The 27,255-nt window shown below is 38.2% G+C and overlaps 2 protein-coding genes across 3 annotated transcripts in view; one reads left to right on the forward strand and one right to left on the reverse strand.

The window, feature by feature from the left end:
• LOC146461140 (3'-5' exoribonuclease HELZ2-like) overlaps positions 1–15,366 on the reverse strand; it is a 46,734-nt gene extending 31,368 nt beyond the window's left edge. The window contains exons 1-16 of one of the 2 annotated variants that reach the window (XM_085087416.1): positions 15,204–15,366; positions 14,917–14,953; positions 14,462–14,601; positions 13,927–13,983; positions 12,209–12,385; positions 10,492–10,528; positions 8,756–8,871; positions 7,933–7,983; positions 7,565–7,612; positions 7,333–7,407; positions 6,214–6,268; positions 5,695–5,751; positions 2,505–2,585; positions 1,251–2,270; positions 370–553; positions 87–270 (exon numbers count right to left, since the gene is read on the reverse strand). In XM_085087416.1, the coding sequence (XP_084943542.1) occupies positions 87–270; positions 370–553; positions 1,251–2,270; positions 2,505–2,585; positions 5,695–5,751; positions 6,214–6,268; positions 7,333–7,407; positions 7,565–7,612; positions 7,933–7,983; positions 8,756–8,871; positions 10,492–10,528; positions 12,209–12,385; positions 13,927–13,983; positions 14,462–14,542 (2,223 nt within the window). In that variant the 5' untranslated portion in view covers positions 14,543–14,601; positions 14,917–14,953; positions 15,204–15,366. The remainder of the gene's footprint in view (positions 1–86; positions 271–369; positions 554–1,250; positions 2,271–2,504; positions 2,586–5,694; positions 5,752–6,213; positions 6,269–7,332; positions 7,408–7,564; positions 7,613–7,932; positions 7,984–8,755; positions 8,872–10,491; positions 10,529–12,208; positions 12,386–13,926; positions 13,984–14,461; positions 14,602–14,916; positions 14,954–15,203) is intronic. The other variant, XM_085087417.1, reaches the window with a different exon arrangement.
• LOC146461132 (uncharacterized) overlaps positions 1–27,255 on the forward strand; it is a 303,232-nt gene that overhangs the window by 205,552 nt on the left and 70,425 nt on the right. The window lies entirely within an intron of this gene.

Genomic DNA, 27,255 nt, shown 5'->3' on the forward strand with positions numbered 1-27,255 from the left:
TTATTAACCTCGCTTCGCGAGGAATAAGAAAACTTTCGAGTGCTAGTAGATATAAGTAAGGTGGGAGCGTACAAAGGTTAAACTACCTCGGTCCTGGAAATGTCAGCAACTTTTTCTGTTGTTTTGGGAAATGATTCTCCTTCACTTCGCGTTGGAGTACTTTTTTCAAAGTAATCCTCCTTCGTGCGGTCTCTCCATGATCTCAGTTCTTCTTGACCGTGGGCAAACGTACAAAATCTCCCATTTCTGCATACCCGACCAGTCTTCCACCTAAAACAGCGAAAACGACGTTTGCAAATACCACGACTATTTCCGCGATAATTTAAAACTGGTTTTCAAACTTGAACATGGTTATACATATGAATTTACCATTTACACAACTGGAAGTTTCCACGGTAAACACCAAGTGGAGGAGATCGTGGCCTAGCTTGTCTTGTATCATAAATTCTCAAAGATCCTTGAATTTGCTCTTGGGGTTTACGATTGATGTCGAAATCAAGGTCAGCTTGCAAGCATTTAGGATTGGGAATTTTTCCAGACGACCCAGTGCACTCTGTAGAGGAACAATATGTAAATTACATAATCATTTTTCTTAATAGTGTATGCCAAATGACATAGACATAGACTGTACCTTTTGAAAGAAACCTAAAGGGCCGGCGTTCGGTACTGTACCATAGGGTAGGAGCTTTCAAGCAGATTCTAAGGAAATCTTTTTTCTGGCATTGGTATAATAATGTGAGTTCTAGTCATATAAACTACTTAGGTTTGACATCGAGCATACGGTGCATACGAGACGTAAGAAATACTGTAATGACTGTTTAACCTCCACTAAACTACTTTCTACCAACGCTGTTGAAAGCCGACAGTTTGCCGCTGAATTCACCGCTATCCTCATTTGTTAAAGTGATACACATGTCCATAAGACGTGCTTAAAAATCAGTGATGAGTGATATTTTCATCAATGCATTTTTGGAACACCAGAAAAAATCTACGAAATTCTGGTGATGTTAAATGTTAATATGTAACTAAACGCACGCGGCATGCTCATGCAATTTCATTCCAAAACGAGTAATAACTTTTGCTATATGGCATTAGAAATGATACGAAAGCCTAGATGGAGAAGTAAACTGTTAACTGTCAGCAAACATTTTATCCGTCTATCTTCCGTGTTTTTCAGTTACATAAATAATTACACTGCGTGACAGAGAAATCAAAGTCACTTTTTAAAGACTCCTCAAGATCATACCTACCTGCTTGTCTTTGTGTTGTCCACAGAGCTAACTCCTCTTCTCCATGTGCAAACTTACAACTTGTTCGGCATTCACTACCATTGCTGTAATGCCAGCAGATTTGAAATGGAACTGCAAAGTGTACATCCCTTGGGTGGGGCCTCATCACCTGCCACTTCCTTTCAGACCTTCGCCAAACTCCATACTGAAAATTCACATTCTTTGCACAGCTGAAACAGCAATATGCTGGATGAGAAGATGCTTTTTGATCTTGTAGAAAATGTTTACAAAGGCGAACGACACCTTTTGGCAAGGTTTCCTGCGTAACCTGTGTATTTCGATGCGGTCCCGACTGAGCCTTTGAAGTCAAAGTCGTTGAGCTATCAACGTTCAAACTTTGAAACATTTTTAAAGGAGAAATGTTCTCAAGACACTTCCATTGGGATACAGGACCATCCTCATCTGATTCCACTCTCTCGTTACCTGCAGACCACTGAGGACATCGATTGACAGAATGGCCAGACAAACTTGAGTTTACAAGGCTAGAGGAAGAAGATGTATATCGACCACTTAAAGGTTCGTGGTTTTTTGTGGCTGTTTGCGATTCGAACCTTGAAAATTTTAAATGACCAGTGTCTTCGGCCTTGGATGAAACCGCTGACGATGATCGACCTAGCCCCGGATAAGCATTTGCCGATAATTTGGAATTAACAGACGAATTCGGTATTTGCTTTTCATCACTCTCAAAACGCTTTCTTTTGTCACCATCACAGAAACCATTTTTTTGAAATAATTTTTGACTTGAATGCAAAGTGGTGTGTTCCGATCGGTAATCTTTCGAAGTAACTAACGTCCAGCCTTCTAGGTCTTGTGGAGAAGTTTCCGTTTGGCTTGGAAGAGAGGATCTCTTGTCTTCGTGTGAAACCGCTCCTCTGACCAGTTGACTTGGTTTTTTGATGAGCGGCGAAGGGAAGTTGGAATGCTTGAAAGACCCTCTGTCGCTTAAAACCTTGTCGCTTCTATAGCCAACATCTATGCATTCTGGAAAAATTATTCGAGAGTAATATTAAAATAAAATCAATGTTCAAATTATCAATTACAAAGTATGTTTCGATCAAATGTCATCATTTGAACTGCAAATAGAACAAGTAACTGCTATCGGTGGTAAAGAAATCAGACTGCAACATAGTAATTTACTAATATAAGCTCTACAATCCAATAATCTGATACTTAATCATTACTGCAAGATGTCGACAGAACTCGTTCCTCTCTTACGTTTTGCAGCATCGTTCTTTACTGGTTTGGGTGTGTTGGTCGTCTTTCGTTGTTTACGTCTGGCCCCACCAACGCTATCGGCTGCAATATAAGCAGTTGGAATATCTGAGGTCATCATCTCTATGAAGGCCTTTTTAATCTTCAGCTAGCAACAACGGCGAGCGAAAATTCTTGGTGGAAACAGATGTTTCATAGAAGATAAAAAAGTCCATTTACGAGATGCTGTAAACCTCATTATGAAAGCGAACCTTAGTGAAAAGCTCTTTATACAAAAATTAATTTTGTTTGCATATGAACGAAAACTACTTTTCAAAATAAAATCTTTGTACTTAGCCTCTCTTTTTATACTGAGGTTCAACGCTTACGGTTTGTAATAAGCATAATTAGCGTTTCCCTTTTGAATTTCACATCAGTAAGTAAATAGATTACAAGGGTCATTAGCAAATATTTATAAAATCAAAATATGTTTCTCCTCCCCCCCCCCCCCCCCCCTCCCTCCCTCCCTGGTTGGCTAACCTAGCCCCACTCTCTCTCAAACGTCTTTTAACCGTACAACGATTTGGCTTTGAATTCGGCGCCCGCTCTGAGCTCAGAACTAAGTCATTAGAGCTAGCATTTCGTTTGGCTTCCTGAAGCAAAGTTTTCCTGAGGACATCATTAAGTCTAGTGAGGGAAGAGGTCTTACAAGTGCACCGTCCTGCCTCGTCTAATATGCTCCCTATTTAGTTCTCTTTTGAGCTAAACGGGTAACTTTCAGTTACTCGGGCGTGAACTAAGGATTGCAGCATATTGTGTGCTTTGCTTGAGGAGGTGACAGTCTTTGGCCTTAGAAAGTAGATCTTAGGGATGATTTCTAGTCGGTCAAAGTGAAATTATCGGGAATTCTTATTGTGGCCATAGACTTAGTATATTTTAATTTTTTGCTGAAAGTCGCTGTATGTTGTTCCCCGTTCCAATTTTTTTCTTAACATCCGGGACCTCAAGTAATAAGGTCAAAACAAGGATTTTCTCTTCAAAAAGGGTGAGTTTGAAAAGCTATTAGATTATTTTTCGCCTTTATAACTGTAGCGTTGTTAGGCTAGTAATCGATTAGTCGAGAAGGGCGATTTTGGGTCGGATTTCCGGTCTCAATGTCATAAAAAATTTCCAAATAAAATTGCTCGGCGTGATTCGGATTTTGTCATTGATCTAAAATAAAGACAAAAAATCAATTTAAAACGCTGTCTTGCTCCGATTAAGCCGATTTTGTTGTAGAAAGCTAGACTTGAGCGCTAAAAGACCGGGTTTTAAGTGAGAATTTCCCAGAAAGGATCGATATTCTGCTTTGCATCATAAATCATTTCAGAATGATCTGTAGCAATCAAATGAACAAGAAACGGTACTTTAAAGAGTTGTATTTTTGGGCTAGAAATTATGTCCTTAATGAGTGCCATAAAACAAAGCCTAACAGGTCTCTTAGATACACCATGTCCTGAAATGACAGGCTAAGTTCGGGCTTCAAGGCCGTCTGTTAACATCAGTTACATTGCTTGGCACAAACTAAAATGTGATTTGCACAGGCAGGGCTATAACATATGCACCATTTTTTCATTTGATCAAGCTCATTGGACTCATTTGACTTATACCATTGAGCTATCTGAGCTGATTTTCAAAATGGTGGCTACAGAAATTGAGCACATTTTGAGACTTTCTAAGCTGAAGGAATATGTTAGTCATTAACAATACTCCAGTTACGGTTCATCACAAGAAAGTAAGGCCAGGAAATACTATGCAAGAGAAAAGAGGGGCTTTTCTTTGGAATTATACGTGACATTGACATCCGAGTGAAATGAAACATGACCTGTGATCCGACTAAGCAAGTGTGACATTTGGCAATTATTAACGGCGCCAACGCATCTTTAATCTCACCCAAAACCCGGTCTTTTAGCGCTCGTCTAGCTCTCTATGACAGAATCGGCTTAATCGGAGCAAGACAGCGTTTTAAATTGATTTTCGTCTTCATTCTAGATCCATGACACAATCCGAATCACGCCGAGCAAACATCTGGAAATTATTTATGACATTGAGACCGGAAATCCGACCCAAAATCGCCCTTCTCGACTACTCGATCTAGCCTAACAACGCTACAGTTATAAAGGCGAAAAATAATCTAATAGCTTTTCAAACTCACGCTTTTTAAAGAGAAAATCCTTGCCAATTCTTGCTCGTGTTTTGACCTTATCACTTGAAGTCCCGGATGTTGGGAAAAAAAATGGAACGGGGAACAACACACAACGACTTTCAGCAAAAAAATATACTAAGTCTTTGGCCACAATAAGAATTCCCGATAATTTCACCTTGACCGACTAGAAATCATCCCTAAGACCTTCTTTTTAAGGCCAAAGACTGTCACCTCCTCAAGCAAAGCACACAATATGCTGCAATCCATAGTTCACGCCCGAGTAACTGAAAGTTACCCGTTTAGCTCAAAAGAGAACTAAATAGGGAGCATATTAGACGAGGCAGGACGCTGCGTTCATAATACTTCGTCTCTCAGTAGACTTAATGATGTCCTCAGGAAAACTTTGCTTCAGGAAGCCAAACGAAATGCTAGCTCTAATGACTTAGTTCTGAGCTCAGAGCGGGCGCCGAATTCAAAGCCAAACCGTTGTACGGTTAGAAGACGTTTGAGAGAGAGTGGGGCTAGGTTAGCCAACCAGGAAGGGAGGGAGGGGGAAGGAGAAAAATATTTTGATTTTATAAATATTTGCTAATGACCCTTGTAATCTATTTACTTACTGATGTGAAATTCAATAGGAAACGCTAAAAATGAAAAAAATAAAAAATAAATAAATATCTTAAGAAAAGTTAATAAAAACGTCAATTTCTGTAGCCACTTTCTGGAAAATCAGCTCAGATATATATATAAAAGCAAACAACCTCCCCCAGTCTAACCCCAAGATTGTTGTCAACCATAGAAACGTGATTTCTGTTTCCCTTGTAGAGGTATATCAACTCAGACGTCTTTAAATATTTTGGTTGAAGCTACGCCCATATCAAATCTCAACGATACCATCCTTGTGAGAAGCCTTGTCTATTTACGTATTCATAAGAAACATGTTTTGACCTATCTTACAGGGAAGGACGCTTACCGATGAAAGCAAAGAGTGAATTAGTCCACAAAACCTACTAAAGGAGTAAGGCAAAATACCTTGTACGTTTGTCTGTTTATCAGCAGTCTTCTTTCCAGACCCAGAAGCGTCCAAGGCTAAGAAGTTACAAACACAAAAAGACATTAAACAGAAGATTTTACTGACAGGTAGCCTGCAGCTCAAATATCAAACATTTGAAAATATCGATAGAGGGTCGATGGTTTAAAGCTATAACACGTTTAACGTAACTGCTGGTATCTATTTAGAGACGTTACTTTACACTTGCCATGGCCAGATTGCACAAGATTTCAGGCGTTACTACACTGGAGTATCTTTCAAACAACTGATTTTATTTTATATCAGGTGAAGTCATATGATGAACAAACATTTTGGTATCCGTAACAATATTCTCAACTTTTCCGTAGCTATTTTTAATTAAGAACTCCTCCAGCCTGAATACCAAACGGTCTGTTTTAAGAACTTATGACGCGTAAACGTTTGGCGTAAACAAGACAACAGACTTTAAAGATCCCTCTGTCGGCAATTTTCTCAGTTATTGCTATCAACAATACCAATACCTGCTTTTACATCGAAGGAAGGAAATGTTTTTATTTCTTCCACTTTGTCCCTTTTCTGCAATAATAAAAGAAACACAGCAGTCTTCCCAGTGTGATCAAAGAAGCGTTTTCTAGCTAATAATAAGCTAAAATATATCACATGAAAAAATTGAATTACAGGGTTCCTGCAATGGACAATATTTTGTTAAATACTTACCACAATTTTGAGGGGGTAAAGGTAGGGTAGGGGTGTCAGCCTAAGGGTTATTTGCAGCTCCAAGTTAGGCACTTGTCATCGAATTGATCAGTTACTTTATTGTGATTGGCCCAAGTAAATTAATACTATGGCGAAAAGTGATAATCATTTGACAATAAACAACTTCGGAAAGTAGGTACCTACCGAGCACCAAAATGAACATGCCTTTTTGTGTCTATACTCTAACCACAAACTCCACTACACCTATCAAAACGCGAGTTTTACACTGTTCATTGCATGTAATCATCTAAATGTTAACGAATGTGGCCTTTACTGTTGACAAAAGAAGGTAAGTGCGCGAGCTAAAGGTTGAAAAAGGATTTTATAAGAAAAAAAATAAGAAGGCAGCGTGGTTGAGTGGTTAGGGCGACGGCCTTGAAATCAAGAGTTACCGGGTTCAAGTCCCGCTCTGAGCGCTAGCTGGAGTTGTTTCTCGAGTTAAACTCCTCGGCCACGCTTATAAATAGCCAGCTGGTCTGCCTCCTGCCAGTTAGGATTTTGAACCATGTGAATTGTTACTTTCAATTTATATTATTTCTTTAGGAAGTTTAATGCTCGGCCCCACTAGCACTTGTGCTATTAATAAACACTGCCGAGGGTAAATAAAGGTTATTTACTTTATTTATTTTTGAGTAATTTAATGATATCGCCCAGGCACTTTCTTCAAAGATTTCTATACTCTGCTCTACTCTTGACGTTCTTAAAGGATCCATGTTTACCAACACATTTTAGCCATTATTTTAACCTACAAACTATGGAGATCATGTGACAAGGTTCTGTTTACCAGTTGTGAGCAGATCACTACATTTTTCGAGTCCGTGCTTCGGTACCAAGTGTAAACACTACTTCTTAATTATGATTTTATACCGCTGTTTTATAATCACCTCGGTTTGCTGTTGCTGTTTTTCTCGATCTTTTTCAATTTTGTCCTTGATATCCTTCCCGATTTTCTCTGCCTCCTGTGCATTAAAACAATTGGAAATACACAAACACAATAACGTTTTGACGTTATTTAACAAGAAGTCGAGCTGTAGGTAACAAGACGACAACAGCAAAACTTAGTAAAATCAAAGCAAAACTAGGAGTAGTGTAATTTAAGAAGAACAGAATATTTACCCTTAATCGACGCTGTTCCTCGTACTTTCTCTGTTTCTTATTCATCACCTATTTTCAATAAAAAGGCCATTTGATGATTACGGTATCGTCTTCCTCTAATAACTTTGATGGAAAAGGTAAGGCGAATTTATATCCATGGAATTAAGTGAGCTTTCGAGCTTCTAGAATCATATTTTTTTGGGGATGGAGAAAAATTAGAGTGAAGATTTATCTCCTGATAATATATAAAATATTAGGTAATCTATTTTTCGTTTAGAGCTTAGCTTGTCCATTGAAAAGACGCGACGTTTGTAAGCCTATTTATTCACATCATCGGAACCTGAAACTGAAGTGACAAAAAATGTATAGTCAAGGGACAGAACACTTACTGGTTTCTTTTCAGGGATAACTGCTATTTCAGGGGCCTGAGAGTTGGATGCCTAAAATACCCAAAGTTCATCAATAAGTAACTGGGCAAATCAACCAAAATATCGATCACCTATCAATCATTAAAGGGGCTTTTTTCTGCTATTTTTAGTTGTGTTTTGAAGAGGCGAAAGTCACGCTTCTATCGATCAATGGAAATCTTAAGGTAATAGTACAGTTTTGTTTAGAATTACAGTGCACTGTATCTTAAGAAAGTAAGGTTGTTCTAGTCCTTAAGTGCCAATTTAGCCCTAATGACTTTGAAGCTGACACAACCCCTTCTTTAGCCATTTTGGTCACAAACCGGGGAAAAACAGCTCTATCAAAGACCACTCTGGGACCCATTTTAGCCGGCCTTGGATGTATATTTCAGACCTTACAATTAGATAAAAATTTTGCCCATATTTACGAGAGTAAAAAAATAGTCCTATTAGGTAGTCCTCAAAAACCACTTTAGTCCCCACCCCCCTCACAAAGTATCGGATTAGCCCTTAGGTATTTTAGCCTTTGAGATTATGCTATTTTCGACCTAATTTAGGAGAGCCAAATTAGCCTTCAATTTTGCGCTGTGTTTTACTCACCAAAACGACCCCAATTTTCGGGATAAAAACGATCTTTTGAATTTACAATGTACGGAGTGGATGGAAACTTTTTATGTCTCTTTGGCCACATATGGTAAGGATAGAAATTGATTACAACTTGCGTCACGGAAAATATACTGGTTATGGTTTGTTTTCAGTTTAAAAATATCACTTTTGGTATTAGGACGTCAGTAATAAATCTTACCTTTTTCTTGTTTTTCGGTTTTCTACCTTTTTTGTTGTCATCCTTTATATTTAATATGGTGTTAAGTCTTTCAAGAATATTTTTTCCTTCTTCGTTTTCAGGATCCTTTTCTATGACTGTGAGAAAACACTTCAATTTATAAAAAACTATTAGAAACAAACAGAATTCAAAACGTGTACGGTATGGTATGGTATGGTATGTTACGCCGGTATAGTATGGTACGATATGTAATGGTATGGTATGGTATGATTCTAAAGTCTTTATAACTTGATATCCTAATCATAAGTTTGGACAGCATACCATGTCACCGCGGAATAAATTCAATATTTTTGAGAGAATCCGTCGAAACGAAAATGACACTTGAAAATGAAACTTCATTTTATTTGTGCTACTTTGCATTTATTTCTTCTAATTCAACTTGTACAAAAACGGCGAACTACCAAGGAACCAAATTGATAGGCGTGGTTTTCAAGCTAAGAAAGAGAAGGAAAAATTCACCGCCGTGTGCTCACGCTCTCCACAATACAATACTTTGCATTTGGTCATTTCACGTTGCTGTTTTGCCGAGGACGGCATAGAAATGTACCAAAATTTAAAACGCACGTTCAGGGACATGGTTTTTCCTTATTTAACCTATTATTTTGTGGCGTTGTCGTTGCCATCCCCGGAGTCGTTGCTTAGGTCAGTCCCTAATGGCCTAACTGAAACAGATGTCGTTTCGCGGTGCTACCACTGACACTGACCACTGAGCCAAGTAACGAACTGGTCAGCGGCTAAGAAGAAAACATGGAGGACGTAAACTTGGTGGAAAAATTTCAGAGCGATAGTAACCGTATCTCATTTCTTGGTTTGTTCCTAAAATTTGTTGATGACGTGTTCTTTGCAAATATATAGATAAAAAGTGAATGCGAGGTTCTTACGGAGCTAGGCAGTTCTTTTAAATAGCTCATAATTTCAGGCATGGCTAATAACTTATGGCTGCTAAGCCCACCAACTCTGGAATTTCATCAGCCGATGATCCAGGAGATTTACTCCATTTTATAAAGAAAACGGCTTATATTGGCTGTGTTCATTGTATTTCTGCAGTGGTGTAAATCACTGAGGGAGCTGACTGTATGATTAATAATGGTGATAGGACTGAGTGGAGTCTAATTCGGTCTGTAATCATACAAGTGATGAACTAAACGCGGGAGTCCGATTTGTTTCATCACGAGAACAAATGGCTGTGACAAATAATCAAGTGGCACGTTTCAGAGAATGTAGAAATAACCGTTTTATTTAAAGTGCCCATAACCCCCAAAATTTTTTCGCTTAAATAAATCTTTGCACCTGTTCGAAACGCATTGAGCCTTTTTGCGCCTTTTTTCAACTAAATCTTGACTTTTTATGGACTGTAAAAGTTACGAAATCTAGCCATAATCTGTCCCATGACCGAGCTGGTAAGGGGCATGGGTCTATTCCTTACATGACGTCACAAACTGCTTTGCATGCATTTTCACAAAGACTTAATACAATGCAAATCAGTTTGTGACGTCAAGTAAGGAATAGACCCATGCCTCTTACTAGCTCGGTCATTTCCCCAAAAACTTCAGCATAAGGTTAAGCTAACTGGTCATTCAAAAATAAATCAAACTGAATGGAAGGGCAACAGCGAATGTACCAAATGTAACATTGTGGTCTAGAGGGGAGATAGACCCTTCCAAATATAATTGTAATCCTTAAATAAAGATACTTACCAGCCATACAGTTGTTCCTGGCTTTTGTGTAGTCACCCTAGAAAAAGGAAACGAAATTTGCATATGTAGGAATAGAATAATTCCAACTTCATCGAAACGAATAGCTTATTTTATGCTTCCTAACCAGGCTGCCATTCCGAGTTGGACGGAAGTTCGAAACTGGGTAAACAGGGAAAAATTATATCTACAAACAATGTTTTGAGATATATTATATTATAAAATAGCCAGGGTCAAGCAAGCACTATGATTGGTCAAACTGAGTTCTTTATAACTCCACAATGCACGAAGCATACGTATGGTGCGTGCATTATAATTGTACATATGCACGGAGCACACGTCAGATTTTTTGCCTGTGAAAATCTGAGAAATTCAGCGACAGACCGCCATTATGGCCGAACAATTTCCCTCGTTTGACTGCGGTTTCGAGTTTCTCAATGATATTTTTAACACTAACCGATGGCTATCGAGCTCTGAGGTTGTATCTGTCCAAGTTGAATCCAAAGTGCGAAGCTATCTTTCAGCTCCCTCGACGCGACTGGACCGAAGGAAACGGCGCCGTGCAAACCGTCTGGTATGAAAATCGCCCGCTCGGTGTTAACACTCTGGGCACCATGATGAAAGAGATCAGCGAAAAGGCAGTGCTGTCCACCGTCTACACAAATCATTGTGTTCGAGCAACAGCGATAACCTTGTGGTCAGAAGCGGGCTTGGCAGATCGGCACATTTGCCACATTTCGGGCCACAGAATGAGAAAACCGAACAGTCTCCAACATTACAATTCCCGGCCATCGTCAACAAAGCTCAGAAAGTGCAGTGATGTTCTGTCATCTCCTCTAACAGGATCCATTCAGACAACACAGATGAAGCAAATGTCTTCCCAACAATTCCAGTCCGTTTCTTCTCGACAACCAAGAGAAATGTCATCCGCAGTTGTAGAATCACACCGATCAACATCCTCCAACACCGCAGTGATTCTCATGGCATCAGTTCAATTCGTGCACTATAAATTCGGTTCAAATAAACTTGAATCTCCCTTAATCCACAAATAAGTGAAGTATTTGAACTTTTGAAGAGAATCCTTAGCTTGTTGTTTAGCTTTTTCGAGAACTTTTCGCTTCAAATGATTCTCGTCGTGAACTATACATTTTCATTGGTTTTCTGTCAAATTTTAAACCAATGGCATTGCGTCTGACGTGTAAGGAGAAAGTTGATGTTGATTCATTAAAATTCGCACTTGTCTGACGAGTTGCGATTGTTTATATTTTATAAAAGAAATAAAAAAAACTTGTTCCTCGTGCATTGTTGAGTTATATAAGCACTTGGGAATTTTTAAGAACACTCGAGAATTGCAGAGAGGCACTCGCCTACGGCTCGTGCCTCTCTGCACTTCTCTCGTGTTCTTAAAAATTCCCGCGTGCTTATATAACTCAACAATGCACTCGGCGCGTTTTTTATTTCTTTACTACAGCGTAAAAAGCTTAAAAGCTTTTATTTGAACAGTCACGCATAAATAACATTTTTGTTTTCTCCCAAATGAACTTACCACGACCATGCGAGTTCCTTTTTTGTTGTTTGTTTGTTTGTTTGTCAGCTTTATTGGGAAGCATAACACAAAGAAAAGAAACATTTCCCAAAGGGGAGAGCACGAACGGGACGCAAGTAACCATACGAGGCGCAGGCAACAAGAGTTTTGTTGTTAACAGAAAAACTGACTTACCAATTCTAAACAGCACTTAGCTTCATAAAGATACGCCTCGGTGACAAATCTGAATTGACAAACAATCCGAACAACCTCGGTAAAATATTCAAACGCTTCTCTGAAGCGCTCTCTTTTGAAATAATCAATTCCGCTGGACATGAGATTGTCTCGTAGTTCGTCAGCAAGCGTTGCATCCTAAAAAATAATAATTACAACAATTTACATTGAGATGCACCACGCTCAGAGACCAGATGTCAAAAAGTTACTTTTTGCAAATGAAAGCTGTCTGTAGAAATGTTTGAGACTAAATCGGAATGTCGAACTAATTGCCTCTATATCGCCTATTTAGTTTACTATTACTTTCGGTTTTTATCACCATTGCATCATTTGCATGCTTTTCGTTTTGCTGAAACTCATGGGATAGATCACGTTCTCTTTCTCACTCGCTTGTCATATCTCGCAAGTTGAAATTGTGATCAAAAGGGCTTAATCGTCAGCCATCCTAAGTAATCCGCACCTAGAGGCCTTACTGTTTTAGATATTTTACTGTCAGTGAGGTAACCTCAACGATCAAGAAACTTTCAAGAAATGTTGTAGCTCGTTAATAGTAAATTACCCAAAGCAATACGGCCTCTAGGTACGAAATACTTAAGATGGCTGACGACTAAGCCTTTTTGATGACAATTTCAACTTACGATAGATTACAAGCGAGAAAAAGGGAAAGACGTGATCTATCTCATGAGTCTGTGCAAGCGAAAAGCATGCAAATGAGGCAAAGTTAACAAACACCATGCACAATTAAAAGTAAACCAAACTATAACATTAAAAGCCTTTAGCACAGTACTGCTTGTTCACATCAATATGTGACTGCATATTCCTTTCTAATTAATTACCTTCGTTAGAGATTGACAGTTAATGTATTTTTAAAGAGGTATACAAGATCAACAGACAGCGAGTGACAAACCTCGAGTACACATATAAGGCCTGATTGATCTAAGTAAATGTAGACCGCGCGTCGCGGGGTGGGGGGGGGGGGGGGAGCAGAGACAGGGGAGCATTTTGCTCAAATTATTTTTCATCTTTTTTTTTATTGTTATATTAACATGTTAAAAGGCGCGTTTTCACTTGTAACTACTTCAAATGGATGTATCTGGTACTATAAATTCGATTTATATGTTCTTGTCCCCCTTTAAACCGATATATTTGTAACTTAAATTTCATTCGACGCAACTGAAATGGGAATTGCAGTGGGAAAACGGAACTAGCACTGTAAGTAAGTAGACCAAAAACAAAAGGAAAGAAGCGAAGTATTTTTTAGAGAAACGAGAAAGTTTGTCGAGAGTACTGATAAAATTTAAGGGCCACTAGAGTAGTTTATTTACCTATGTACGGAAAAAAATAGCAGCACACGACTGCCATTTTAGGGAATTTGGCAAAATCATTCTTTCATTCGAATCCGTCAAACTGTAATGTGTTCTAAAATTATGGACTTGAAGTTTGTGATATATTATTAATGTAAGTACTATAGCCCATTTACCATGCATACCCATTCGGAACGACTTAAATGTTTATGTCCTCGTTTTGCTGTCGTCCGATGAGGTTTTGCAACCACGAAAATGTGATGTGATGCTTCTTGCACACATAGTTTAGGATAAACTATCTCTAATGGAAAAAAAATTCGGGCGTCGTTCCACTATATCGACACCATGACCCTACTAAATACAAAACACACCGACCTCCCGTAAAATACGTTGCAGTTTATCCCTCAGTCTGACAATATGTGCTTTCGCTTCCTGAAAAATGCAAGGGTAGACCTACTTTAAAAAAGCGAACAAAACAAAATAAATCAAATAAATAAATAAAAAAAAGAATAACCTCCAAATTAGACCATATTCGTATTCTCGGTATTGAACTGGATCGAGCTTGCAATGGAGCCTCATGCGCGGGAATATATTAGAAACTATTTGCATGTGAAAAGATTCCCCCGCATAAGCCTCGTGTGCAAGCTACTTCCAGTTAAATACCGAGAATACGAATACGGTCTATTGTGTTTCGCTAATGCAAATCTCCTACATGTTTAGATTATTTCTGAAAAAAAAAGTTTCGTCGTAACATTTTTTCTCACTTCTCTCTGGACATTGCAAGTTTCGAATATGGCTTTTCTCAGTTCCTCGCCGGAAAGCGCGAGCTGGGAGAGCTTTACAGTAGAACTCTAGTGGAAAGTGTTTGCTCTTTAGCGCATATATAATGCAAAACAACTTTATTAATTACCTTGAAATCTACTGTTTTAAACAATACTGCCATTTGAAAAGCACCAAGGATATCTCCGATTTGTTCACAGATTGGTATCATGATTCGGAGAGCATCGCATCTGCCTTCTTGGAAACCTATTTCGTTGCTGAGATTTGAGGCTATAGTAAAAAAAAAAAAGGTAAATGTGAAACTCAGTGTATCAATGAATAAACTGTATTAATCAGATTAAATCTAATTCGCTGACAGAAATCAATCGAAGCCACTCACAACCTTTCGCACAAATTTTCTGGATGTTCTAATCACTTAGATACAAGGAACATGTTCCATGAAATTCTGTCTAATCAATCTCCAGAAAGAAGACAACAAATTAATTCCTGACAAAGTATAAATGAAAACAAAAACGCTTGCAACTTATTGATCAGACATGACAGACACAATTACTCTACATTATATGCAATTATAGTACCACCAACCTTCTGTACTGTCCTGCAATGCCTTTTCAAGTACATCCTGTGTACATCAGACACAACAAATATTGAATCATCAGTATGATGGCTGAAAAATATCTAAATGCTGTTGGTGTATTTTGTTAGTAAAGTATGAGCGTGGTCCAAATTCTACTGTCTCTTCAGCAAAGAATGAAAAGTCCTTTCAATTTTTTTTGTTCCAAACTATTCGACCTGCAACTGAAAACCATGTTTAAAATGGCTCTTAGAAATACAGAGGAAGTTTTGAAGAAGCTAAGGCTGCTAATCCTTACCAACGCACGGAAGCACTGCGCTCTCTTTAGTAGAGTGTCTACTCTCAATCGATGAGACAAAATGTTGCCAGGTACATCCAAGGCTAGACTGTAAAATCTGATTGCATCCCTGAAGGCTCCAAATTGAATCTTTCTGTCTCCAATCACAATGAACCGCAACCCTGGATTCTGAAAAGGTGAGCCAAGAAAGCAGAATCTGAGTAAACTCTACTGAATTTTGTCCCGAAGTATGGAAGTTTCATATACCTAAACAGACTGATCATGGGTCATTGAAGGAAGCTAGGCCGATTAAGGAGTAGCAGGGAAGGAAAGCAATTATCAGGTGGTGAACAAGCTTGGAAACACAAGGATTGCATTATCAACTTTTTTTAAAAAAAAAATCAATACTAAAAGGTTCCCAGTGACAGTGCAGAGAGAACAGTCTTAGCCTCGTAAAGAGGGCCTACTTGCACTCACTGAACGAGGAGAAGACTTTTTTATGACTATATCTTGACAGTGGGGAGGACCTGATTAGTTTTGGCATTTTTCCGAAAAGCGGCAAGATCAAAGGAAGCTGCCTGCCCCTCCCGCCCCCGATCTTAACATTTATTCGAATTAATCAAAACGTAAAGACGTGACTCACTCTACATACCTCGAAAATGTTCACCAACAACACTGGCTCATTCTGATTTCTAAAAGTGCATTTCAAGAAAACCGTAAGCTTTCTGTTCTATCAACGTTTAGCTGGTAATTGTTGACTGCCTTATTAAATATTGCAGTAACTTTTTTTTAGTTCAACGGAAAGAACATTAGGAGTTTGCAATAGTCCCTTTAAAAATCAGATTCTTGCAAAATTTAGGCTGTAAAGACTCAGAATTTTTGAATTTCCTAAAACAGTTATCGAAATCTCGTTTTCTGAGCTTGACAACCTTATTTACCGTGAACGTTACAGACTGTAGTTTATGAATCTCGGTCTTTGATTCTTAGAACTGGGTCTCGGCACCTTAGCAAGTCTCCAATATACCACCGGATATACACCCCTACGCCCAGTGAGAAAAGACAATTCATGGTACTGTGATAGTATACTTGAAGAAACTGGATCTCTGCAATTTCTTAAGGGCTGCCGTGAAACCAGGAACCTTTGCCTCAAGGGGGCTTGCATCTGTTTAAAATGCGCGAACAGAAAGTCTGTTGTCTACACGCTTTACCTGCTATGATTGAAATACCTATTTCGTTTGTTAGTCTAAACAGTACCCAGAATTTTGTAGTATGTGTCGAGCTGTTTTCTCGACAATGGTGCTTTTGAAATTTAGTAGTTCCACGATACACTAAAAATGTTTCTTTCTTGTGGTAATCTTTTTCAACCAGACTGATTTTTCTTATTTTTAATTGATCACTTTTTTTTACTTAGTATAGTAACGTGAGATTCGCGTTTATGATTTCTTGAAAAAATGAATACACTAATACTGGACTTTGATGCTAACGCAAGACTACTCAATTTTACCGAGAAACTGAAAACAACGAGCGATAAATTTGGTATAAGCATGGTCACGTGGTCATTTCTGTTGTTTGCCGTTTGCATGTAAACGTAACTCCTAATCTCCTGAATGCCGGATTACATTCAAGAAATTTGTCTAATTTGCATAGCATCAAGCAAACCCTGTAAAGCGCGAGAGCCTAACCCTTCATAAGTTTCATGTCGAATTCCTAAGATTTTAACAATCTTAACAATCCAGAAATTCAGGGGACTGAATCGATTTTATTCTTTAAAAAAAGTGCTGTTTTCATCGTAGTATTTTGTTCATATCCAATTATTACCTTTTAAATTATAATTTTATGTATAGTAATGTAGCTATTTTATCCTTTTATGTTATATCATTGTAATCGTAATGTCTGTAAATTTTATTTATTTTATTCTTATCTTTTTATTTATTTTATACAGGGCCGTTCTAAAAACCACTTTTATGAGAACGCACCCTGTTTAAAGATTATCCTTATTACCTACAACTACCAGTGTAAGTTTAATAGTTTACTCATTTTTTCAAAGCGTTCTGCCAACTGCTTTCCAACTGTTTCGATGAGTTGTCTCACCTCGGCAGTAAGGGTAATCATTGTAGGCGGGACAACTATGTCCTCATATAAAAACGATTGTCCACCCGAGACGAGACGGCCCAAGTAGCCCGTACTTACTTGAGCTCTAGTTTTTGGGTTTACAATCGCATGTTTATTTACAAGAAATGAGATTTAAATTAGATGTTCCCACAGTTATTGAATGAAGGAAGAGACTCAAAGATCATGTTCCATAGTTATGGAGCTCTATTCAGAGTGATATGAATATTGAATTATTTTTTTCCTTTCTAAAACTGACCTTGGCCGTCGCATTTGCTTTCTAAAAACTGTCTTTTCGGTATTTCGCTGCAAAGACATGGAATGCGCTGCCGGACTCGATTCGCGCCATGGCCGGCACAAAGGAATTTTTGGGAAGTGTTCGTCATGCAGCATTTTAAAATTGTTATTATCGTGGTTGGCTTTTGAATTTTTAAATTTTAATTTGTACTCACACATGTATTGATACATGAATTTTTGGATTTCCTGGATATTTTAGATTTTTAAATTTTTAGATTTTAGGTTGTTAGCTAATTTTTATCTTTCTTTTGTTTTGTAATTTTATCTGTTTGTTTGTGGGCTTCCTGTAAAGTAGCTTTTAGCTAAGTGGAGTGCCACGTAAAATAAAGTTCTTATCTTATCTTATCTTAAACGGCAAAACTACTTTATTTTTCAGTTTTCTCGCTATTTATTGGGCAGGTGTATTGTTACATTTGAAGTAAATGGCCGTTATTCCGTGGCCGTACTGCGTCTAGGAAACAGGCGGTAAATTTCGGCAACTGTGGGCCCCAAAGTTATATCACGCACAAAATATGTCACACCTTGCCGAAATTTACCGCATGTTTCCTTAAGACGCATTACCGCGGAATTTCCCATTCCAATATTTATATCCGTAGGTGTGTTCTTACGATATGTAAACTCTAGTATGAGTAAGGTGTACGGTGTTGTATTGTTAAACTCCCTGACGAAGTGTGCGATAGTCACACGAAACGCGTAGGAGAAATAGTCATACAACTACAGTTCGCAGAGTGCTGCTCACTAGTTAAGTTCTTATTAAATTATGTTTATTAAGTAGTTTTGTTAAAAAGATGCAAAATTACAGTAATTTTGCTTTATTTAGTACAATTTTGACAGATATACACATTACTAAGCAGGTCTGTGAACTGAAGTAAAGTAAACAAAGATTTTGTGCACATAAGCTTGTGTACACCGCGATACACCCCCCTCGCGTGATCGAGACAAAGTTTATCCTACTCAAATACTCATAATCATTCTGAAGTATTAAAATTCTCATATCCCCCTCTTCTTTTTATATAATTGTACGCATGTTTTGCTCCATTGGCAGTTTTTAGAAAGCAAATGCGACGGCCAAGGTCAGTGTTAGAAAGGAAAAAAATAATTCAATATTCATATCACTCTGAATAGAGCTCCATAACTATGGAACATGATCTTTGAGTCTCTTCCTTCATTCAATAACTGTGGGAACATCTAATTTAAATCTCATTTCTTGTAAATAAACATGCGATTGTAAACCCAAAAACTAGAGCTCAAGTAAATACGGGCTACTTGGGCCGTCTCGTCTCGGGTGGACAATCGTTTTTATATGAGGACATAGTTGTCCCGCCTACAATGATTACCCTTACTGCCGAGGCGAGACAACTCATCGAAACAGTTGGAAAGCAGTTGGCAGAACGCTTTGAAAAAATGAGGAAAAAGTTAGCTAGACCAGCTGGGTTGTCTCGAGGCTATCATCGGTATGTTCACGGCGGCCATGTTAGAGGAGCCAAACAATAAAAAAGATATTTGCATAAAAATAAAATTTATTTCCCAAAGGAAAATCATTCAATTGTTTCGCTCCTCCAACATGGCCGCCGTGAACACACTCTACACACACAGGGGATCCTCATCTAATAAGGCCTTCGACTTCTAAGAGGATTCTTTGCTACTATTTCTCCAACTAACTGATTAATACACATAATGCTGTGTTTGAAATATAGTAATATAGTAAGAATAATAATCATCATCATCATTATCAAAAAAATCTTTCAATAAAATCAATTTAATATTTTATCACTCCGTCATCTTTAACACTGAAAACCATAAATATATAAAAATTCCAAATGAAAAATACCATTGCCAACTTACCTCATCATCGGCCGTTTGCAGGTTGATGTTGTCTTCGACTCTATCTGAAATCTTGCTTCATAGAGAATTGTCAACTGAAGATACATATACCAGCATTTTAGTACAACAGTTCCCAATCTGCATACTAGGTATTTAGATACGGATTGTGTCAAATGCGTTATCTATAAAAATTCAGTTATGTCAAAAGAAAACTTGTTTAGCCTGTACTTTCGCCGCATGTTAAGGTCGATCAACGGACATGTTCCATCTCGAAAGTCTCAGAAAAGGCTCCCTGACCTTTAACTGGTTCTAACATTAGTTTCAGCACTTTGTTGCACCAAATATTGAAAACGTTTAAATGAGTCGTTCACATCGTCGAAAATGTTAAAAATGTTGAAAGGTTGTTGAAACAAATTTCAATGGTTTAAACTTCCATTCAACATCGCTCCAACATTTCCTTTTTTCTCGAAAATGTTGGATGGTGTTGAAGTCGTTTGAACACTTTGTATAAAATTCATTCCCGACTATTGGCCCGATATTTAAACTCTTTGGACGGCCTCCACACAACATTGATTCAACTTTTGTTGAACAAATTGAAACCGTTTAAACGGGCCTCACGCCATTTCAGGGGTCAGTACAAGACGAATGGTAAAAACGATCTCCGGCACTTCCGTTGTACTTATACTTACGTACGTAGAAGTCAGTTCCGCAGGTTTAAAAATTTATATTTGTACACACATCCACTGATGTCTTGTGATATAGTATCAAGGTTTTCCTGCGTGTTACCCGCTCCTGAACGTACGTGAATAAAACCACCAGGAGGAAAGTACTAGTACCGCGTGATATTTCCGGGTTTCGCTTTAGATCTTAGAGGGAATGCATCTCGATTTAAGCCAGCCATACTTTTGAAGCAAAAGAAAATACCCTGAATAGTTTTGTAATAAAACTCAGTGGGCCTGCAAAGCTTCTCTACGGTATAAATTGATCAGGCCTCGACACATCCGCCCTAGAGCAACTTCGCGTAGCTTAACTTAAATCTCATTTTACATGTGATATTTTGTCGTCATTCTGTTCAATCATCACATCGTCGAATTCTTTAGTTCCTCTTGACAGCCACTGAATACATTAATACTTCTTTCGATTTAATCCGGTAACGAAGAGAAGCACATCTTTAGTCGCTGATGCCGACATGATTATGAAGAATGCATGACGAATAAAGAAATATAATATTCAATTAAGAATCTGTTTGTGGTCTATCCTGATTACAGTCGACACCTTCGATAGCTTTGTTCGAAAAGGCATCTGTAATGACCAGGCTTTTAACAACTGCATCACCAAAACGTTGTAAACAAGACAAAACTAAACAAGTCTGAACTTGCTGAAGACATACTTACCAAATCATTTTAGATTCACAGTTCGCAATGAGTTACTTCGGCTGCTAACAAGGAGAGAATGTCAGAAAATCTGCTTATGTATTGAATAATACATGTTCACACCATCGAGAATTCGGAGAAATTGTTCAATTTAAAAGGAAGTTCTAGGGAAATTGAACATTTAAATTCGCTTTCTTGGAAAATGGAAACCATTATGTAATATTTTGATATTAAAACCGCTGACCTATGAATTAGAAAAAGACGTCTGTATTTCCTTTAATCGTTTAAATATCGTCTGCAAAATTTCATATCACAATTATTTAAGCAACGTTCTATTCAATTCAATTTTTATTCACACTCATTCGAAATGTGAAACTATTTTTATGTAACATTTTTAACAGCTTTTAAATAGATATTTACAAGTTTTCCGGCTTGACCAACGACCAGTCACAACATCCTTTTGCTTAATCACCAAACCGGGACGCGTGAATATGATTGCTAAAAAATATATCAGTATTATATATGATACTATTCAGTGGATAAGTTGCTATCCAGCGAATAAAATGTAGTAGTTTGAGTACATTTATCCGATAAATGAAAGTTATCCGTTCTTTGAACAACTGGGACCTGTTATATAATTGCAAATAGTTATTTCAAAGGCTTGTCGCATGAGCAGTTCGCGTTTTAAACTCCTCATGCATAATTATAGCGACTTCTTGCAGTGCATATGCAGTACATTGGACTCGGTCTCCTGTCTGTTACCAAAACACCAAGTTTGAAGCCGGATACATTTAAGAATAGTAACTGAAGATAAGGTTTGTTGCTTAACAAAACACTAGCTTCGAGGAATCAAAGGTTGGAAATACCGTCAAAAGCTAAAATTAGCGCTATTTCTAAGAAATCATTGTTTCCATGTTGAATTGTTTACATCATTTTCTCGGAAATTGAAATGATTTCTTAGAATCTCAATAACCCATACCGCGATATTTACGTAGTTAAAAACAAAGAGGGATGACAAATGCGAAATACGCTAAATGGTAATACTACACTACATTTCTTTCTTACGATAATTTCAATTACGTAAACTGAAAAGTGTGCATTCATTTAATAATAGATTAATGCTTTCCGGGCTAATCCGAAAAGGAATTAGACCACAGTGATTCATATGATTCAGTTAATTTCTTTACCAGAACAATTTGCTGACAAAAAATTACTAAATAAGTACACAAGGAAAGAAGAAGCCACAACATTTGAATAAATTTTAATTTAAACTAGCTCAATAATCGCATCAAACAGGAACAGACGTATTCCAGAACTACGGTGGCCTATAGGAATAAAAGTAAACTCAAACACAAAATTGTAAACAGAATCACACAACGCACAACACAAACATATTAAACAAAACAGAATCGTAATCACACAACAAATTAAAAACAAATTAATGAAACAGAATAATAAAACGTGCATCACAAACGTAGTACTTTCAGGCCGGTTTAAACGGTTTCAACGTTGATTCAAATGCGACCAACACTTTATTGATCCAAATGTCGGGGGCGTTTGAAAAGGTCGTTCAACATTGTTGAGAGTGTAAAAATGTTGCCAGCTTGTTGAAAGCGTGTTGATCGAGCTGGCACTGATTCAAATTGGTTTAAACTTTCATTCAACATCGATTCAACATTTCCTTTGCTCTCGAAAATGTTGAATGGCGTTGAAGCCGTTTGAACACTCCGTTCAACATTTGTCCTACATCCGTTCAACTTTTGTTGAGCACAAGTGTTGGTCAAATGTTGAAACCGTTTGAACGGGCCTTAACCTAGAACACAAACACAATGTTGAAGTGAAACGGGAATCAATTACCACAGCATAAATTAACACAAAATAATTACGCGAAACCTTATCTCGAGACACAAAGGTCAATGCAATAACCGCGGAAGCGAAAGCGAATGAATAGTAGGTAGCTAAGGCTACCAAGGAAGTCACGGAGCTCAGTACGGATCGAGACGCCATATTTTAAAAGGACTTCAAAAAAAAAAAAAAGATAGAACGACTACGGACTACTGACTAAGGTAGGACGCGCCAGGCCATACAAATCGTGGACTGGCGCGAGTACGCTGAATCGAAGTGCATTTTGACATTAAGATTTCCACTACGCGATGTTAGACTACGGATGAGAAAATAATAAGTAATAATAGAAGTCACACTTGGAGTACATTAAAAGACAATTGTTTATTTCAGTGCCAGAGATTACAGAGTGAAAACATAAGCTTCTTATTATTTACTTACTTTGTAGACCGAGAAACCAGATCTGCACTGCCACTGAAAAGTAAACAAATGGATTAAAATTAAGCTTAATTACTTATGGTAGCATTATTGAATTTCATCTCTAAAAACTTACCTAGTAGTATCTCCTTCCTTAGATATCGTGAATTCTGCGTTATAAAAAGGAAAACTGAAGAAATGACAGTAAGCTTATGACAACTTAGTGTGCTATGTTTACATGGTCGTCACATCGTGTCAGTTAATTCGCGGCGATAAATGAACAAAAACGCATCTGCTCCACTACTTTAACTCAAAAGAAGAAGGCTTTGGTTTGTTTCACTTAACATTGTAACATAGGAAATAAAAACTGGCAAGAAACAGCAAAAAAATGCTTTCGTAGTCGCCACTACGTGAAACACACCGACTACTCCCCATAGCAGAAGGACCCCGAACAACGCGGGAAACTCACGTACTGATGATCATGCGCAGTCTGACTCGATCCAGGCGCCGACTCACGTCCAACCATAGCCGTAATCCGTAGTCGTCTTATCCTAAAGTCTTTAATTATACCCTCCGAGGGACACAAACATGGCTGCCACCGGAAATCGAACAAAACATCTGGAATCCACTTTTTCTGTAAAGGCTGTTAGATTTCTCTCGTAGATTATTCCATATACGCATCAACATTTATCCAAATGATTAACCTGTTCAGACCGCTACAAAATCGCCGGAGAAGTTTCGATTTTTACGCGGGATGCCCTGAGGGCAAACTGTGTCTAAAAATGGGCTCCTTTTTATGGTAGCTTCAAGTCTGCACATTAATTTATTCATTAAACTCTGCCCTCTCCTAGTAGGGATGTATTATTCTGATTGTCTTCAACAATAAGTGGCCCAATGAAAATCCATTATTGGCGCGTATATCGCGAGGGAGGGGACCCCCTCATCCCTACCTGTGTGACGTCATATCATCATTTGATTTATTCATTAAACCTGGATTAAATTCTGCTCTCCCCTAGAGGGGATGTTTTTGTCGCTATTGTGGCGGCCATATTGTTTACATGTTTTAGACTCAACTATGCCGAAAATTAACCCTTTTGAAGCAGTAAATCGAAAGAATAACTTCTAAGAAGCACTCGACAGCTAAAACGGTGGAAATTGGACAGTTGCTGGCGAAGGAATCATGCTTTGTTTGGCAGATGTAGAACCACGAGGACAAGAGGTCATTGATAAGCTAAAACACGTCACATCACTTTGTCGAATTGATGCTTAAACGCTACTGGAAATCCACTTCACAAAAAGATTAAAGGTTTGATTGTCAATTTTTACTAAAAGTTTTCATTTAGGAAAGCTTTCTGCCTGTTTTCTTTCTTTCTGCTTTTTTTTTTTTTGGTGAAACGAGAACAATTTGTAATCTTACACTTTTATTGAAATTACATAACCAGATTAGAACGTGAGTCAGTGCACGTTATCGTAATGCAATTTCCGGTATTAACACAAGGGAATACGGAAACAACGTTAACATCACGCTAACTTTGTGACTCAAACTATTCCATTAGCTAGGATAGTTTTATAAATCTGCAAAGCATACAACAGGAATAAATGAGGCTACATCAAGCATCCCGCGAAAAAGCATTAGGGGCATCTTGTTTTGTATGAGACAGCTTTGTCACGAAGTCAAGTAATGTCACGCCGGTATAAAGTCGAAAGTTCAAAATGCTTCATTTTCAAAAGAAGGACCCTATCAGGCTTAAAAATGTAAGAGGATATGTTTTTAGAACTCGTTGACGTCCCATGAAACCCGAGAATACGGGCAGCAAACTTAAAGGGCCAGTTATTTAAACAGAGTCTAACCATGGGCTATAGGAAACATGGGTTTCGACTAAATATAGATTACATTTATCTCAAATAAAGTTGAATTACTCACAATGAATCAGACTTTTGTCTTTTTTGGTCGTATCCTCTCGTTTATTTATAAATATATATTATTCAGATCTATACACCCGAATCATTCGTTTACTCTTCGTAACCAAGCGTCCTATTCGAATCGATGTTCAAAGTCAGAGAACAAACGAAGATAAAGGTTGCATTCATAACATTTTGTTCAGGACTTTTCCAAACATTACTTGATGCATTTCTCTTCCCAGCTCGAGCGAGCTAGAGCAAATCGCTTCAGCATCGGATGAATTTGCTGTTCTATTACGGCGTTTAAATTACTTACACTTCTGATAAGCTTAAAGAGATATAGAAAGTTATATTGCAACAATCGCTAGAGTAAACAAAACAAAACGATTTAAATCGAACACTTCCAACCATCTTGTTTCCAGTTTTCTCGCTCCCAAACTAATTGTACTCTTAATGACACCTCTTCATTCAGAGGCTTCCAGCGCCCTTTAATTTTAGACCTCCAGGAGTGGGCACCGTTTAATTCTTTATATGGTGATGGGCATAGTAACTTCTTACGAGGTTCACACGATTGATCGAGTATCGTTCCTACATAGGGGGGGATTATGAGTTAACGCTCGCGCGCTGAGCGCCGGCGCCTGCGATTTGAGTAGGACGCTCGGTTACCAAGACTTAACAAATGCTTGCGGTGTAGTTCTGAATCCAACGGCGCGTTGTTGGTGCTATTCTAAAAGAAATTAATAGGAAGAAACGACCAGAAAACATAAGAGACTACTTCAGTGTGAAGAATTCAACTTTATTTGGGATAAATATAACCTTTCTTTAGTCGAAACCCATGTTTACTATAGCTTATGGTCTAACTTAGGTCGCGGCTTAAGACAATCAGTGGGTAGTAAGTAGATAAATAGTTTCCTAGTCTGGGATGCCAGCCTTCTTCTTACCGTCAGCAGCAGACAATGTTTAGATATATGGCTGTTGGCAAAATTGAAAATGGCTTAGAATGTGGTTTTGTTAAACACCGTGTAAGCTGTTTTTTAATAATTAACCCAAAGTCTTAAACTAAAAAACGTAGATACCTTCAGCTAATTCAGGTGTATACGCAGGAACAGATCTTATAGTCTGCGTAGGTGGCCAGGAGCCTGCAAGGATTTAACTGCAAGAAGGGAGGCCGTCTTGAATGCCTGTAGAGTGGTATTCATCACTACACCGCTAGGCAGTAGGTTCCATGTCCTTATGGTTCTTGGGAAAAAAAAGACTTGCCATAGGAGTTAACGTTGGACGGGAGTCGGTAATATTTGCAGACACAGTGTGTCTGGTGCTCCTTGGGTCAAGGAGGGAAAGTCATTTTAACTGTTATTACGGATTGTATAGAAGAGACCAACTTGGTGGTATAGCAACGGTGTTCTAACTTGACCCAACCGAGACAATGAACTAACTATGTAGTGCTGGTGGTGTGCCTGTAGTCGAAGGTGACGAATCTGGCTGCGCTCTTCTTTTCAATAAGTTCAACGTTAGCATTTATATGGGGGCTCCAGGGAGGGCCGCGTATTCAAGCAAACGCCTGACCAACGTTAAGTAAGCACGTTCTTTTACAGCTCTACTGCAGAGCTTGAATGATTTCAAGGGTGCTGTTAGCTTTGTGCCAGATTTTCTGCAATGGCTACCTCATCGGAGATCATGTGAAGAGCGGACGTCCAGGAAGTCATGAGTCTGGACAGAAAATAATGGTTGAGAATTGGTACATGCATGCTGGGATTGCGTTTGTTGGTAATGGAAACAATTGCAACTTGCAATGCAACATTCATTGCGCGAGAAGTTGCAAGAAAATGTTGCCCGTATTACTTTGCCTTAAGGTTGATTTAGACGGTGCGACTTTGTTGCATGCGACATGCTGACGACAACCTAACAATAGGAATTGTTTCGTGTTTGTGTAAATCAAACTTACAACTAGTCGTGCAGGACACGTAAAATCAGTGCCCTAGGATTTTGAGACATGTTTTAAAATCCTACAACAATCGTAGGAAGGTGTAGGCAATGTTCAATGACGAGAGTTGCGTACGATTTTTTCTGCATGACGTAAGCTGCGCGCCCTACAGAAATCATATGCGACAGTCGTAAGCAAAACTTGCACCGTCTAAATCGACCCTTTAAAGTAACAGTTCTAGCGCGCTTACAAAAAACCACAACAGAAGCAAACATACAAAATAAGGAAGTGTCGAAACAAAACCAAGAGAAAGGTAAAAACTTTTTCAGTGCAGAGTAAACCACATCAGGAATTTGAAATAAAGGAAAATAAATTCCAAGTGCCA

Source organism: Pavona decussata, unplaced genomic scaffold, assembly GCF_977016875.1.
Source record: "Pavona decussata unplaced genomic scaffold, jaPavDecu1.1 SCAFFOLD_202, whole genome shotgun sequence".
Lineage (NCBI taxonomy): Eukaryota > Metazoa > Cnidaria > Anthozoa > Scleractinia > Agariciidae > Pavona > Pavona decussata.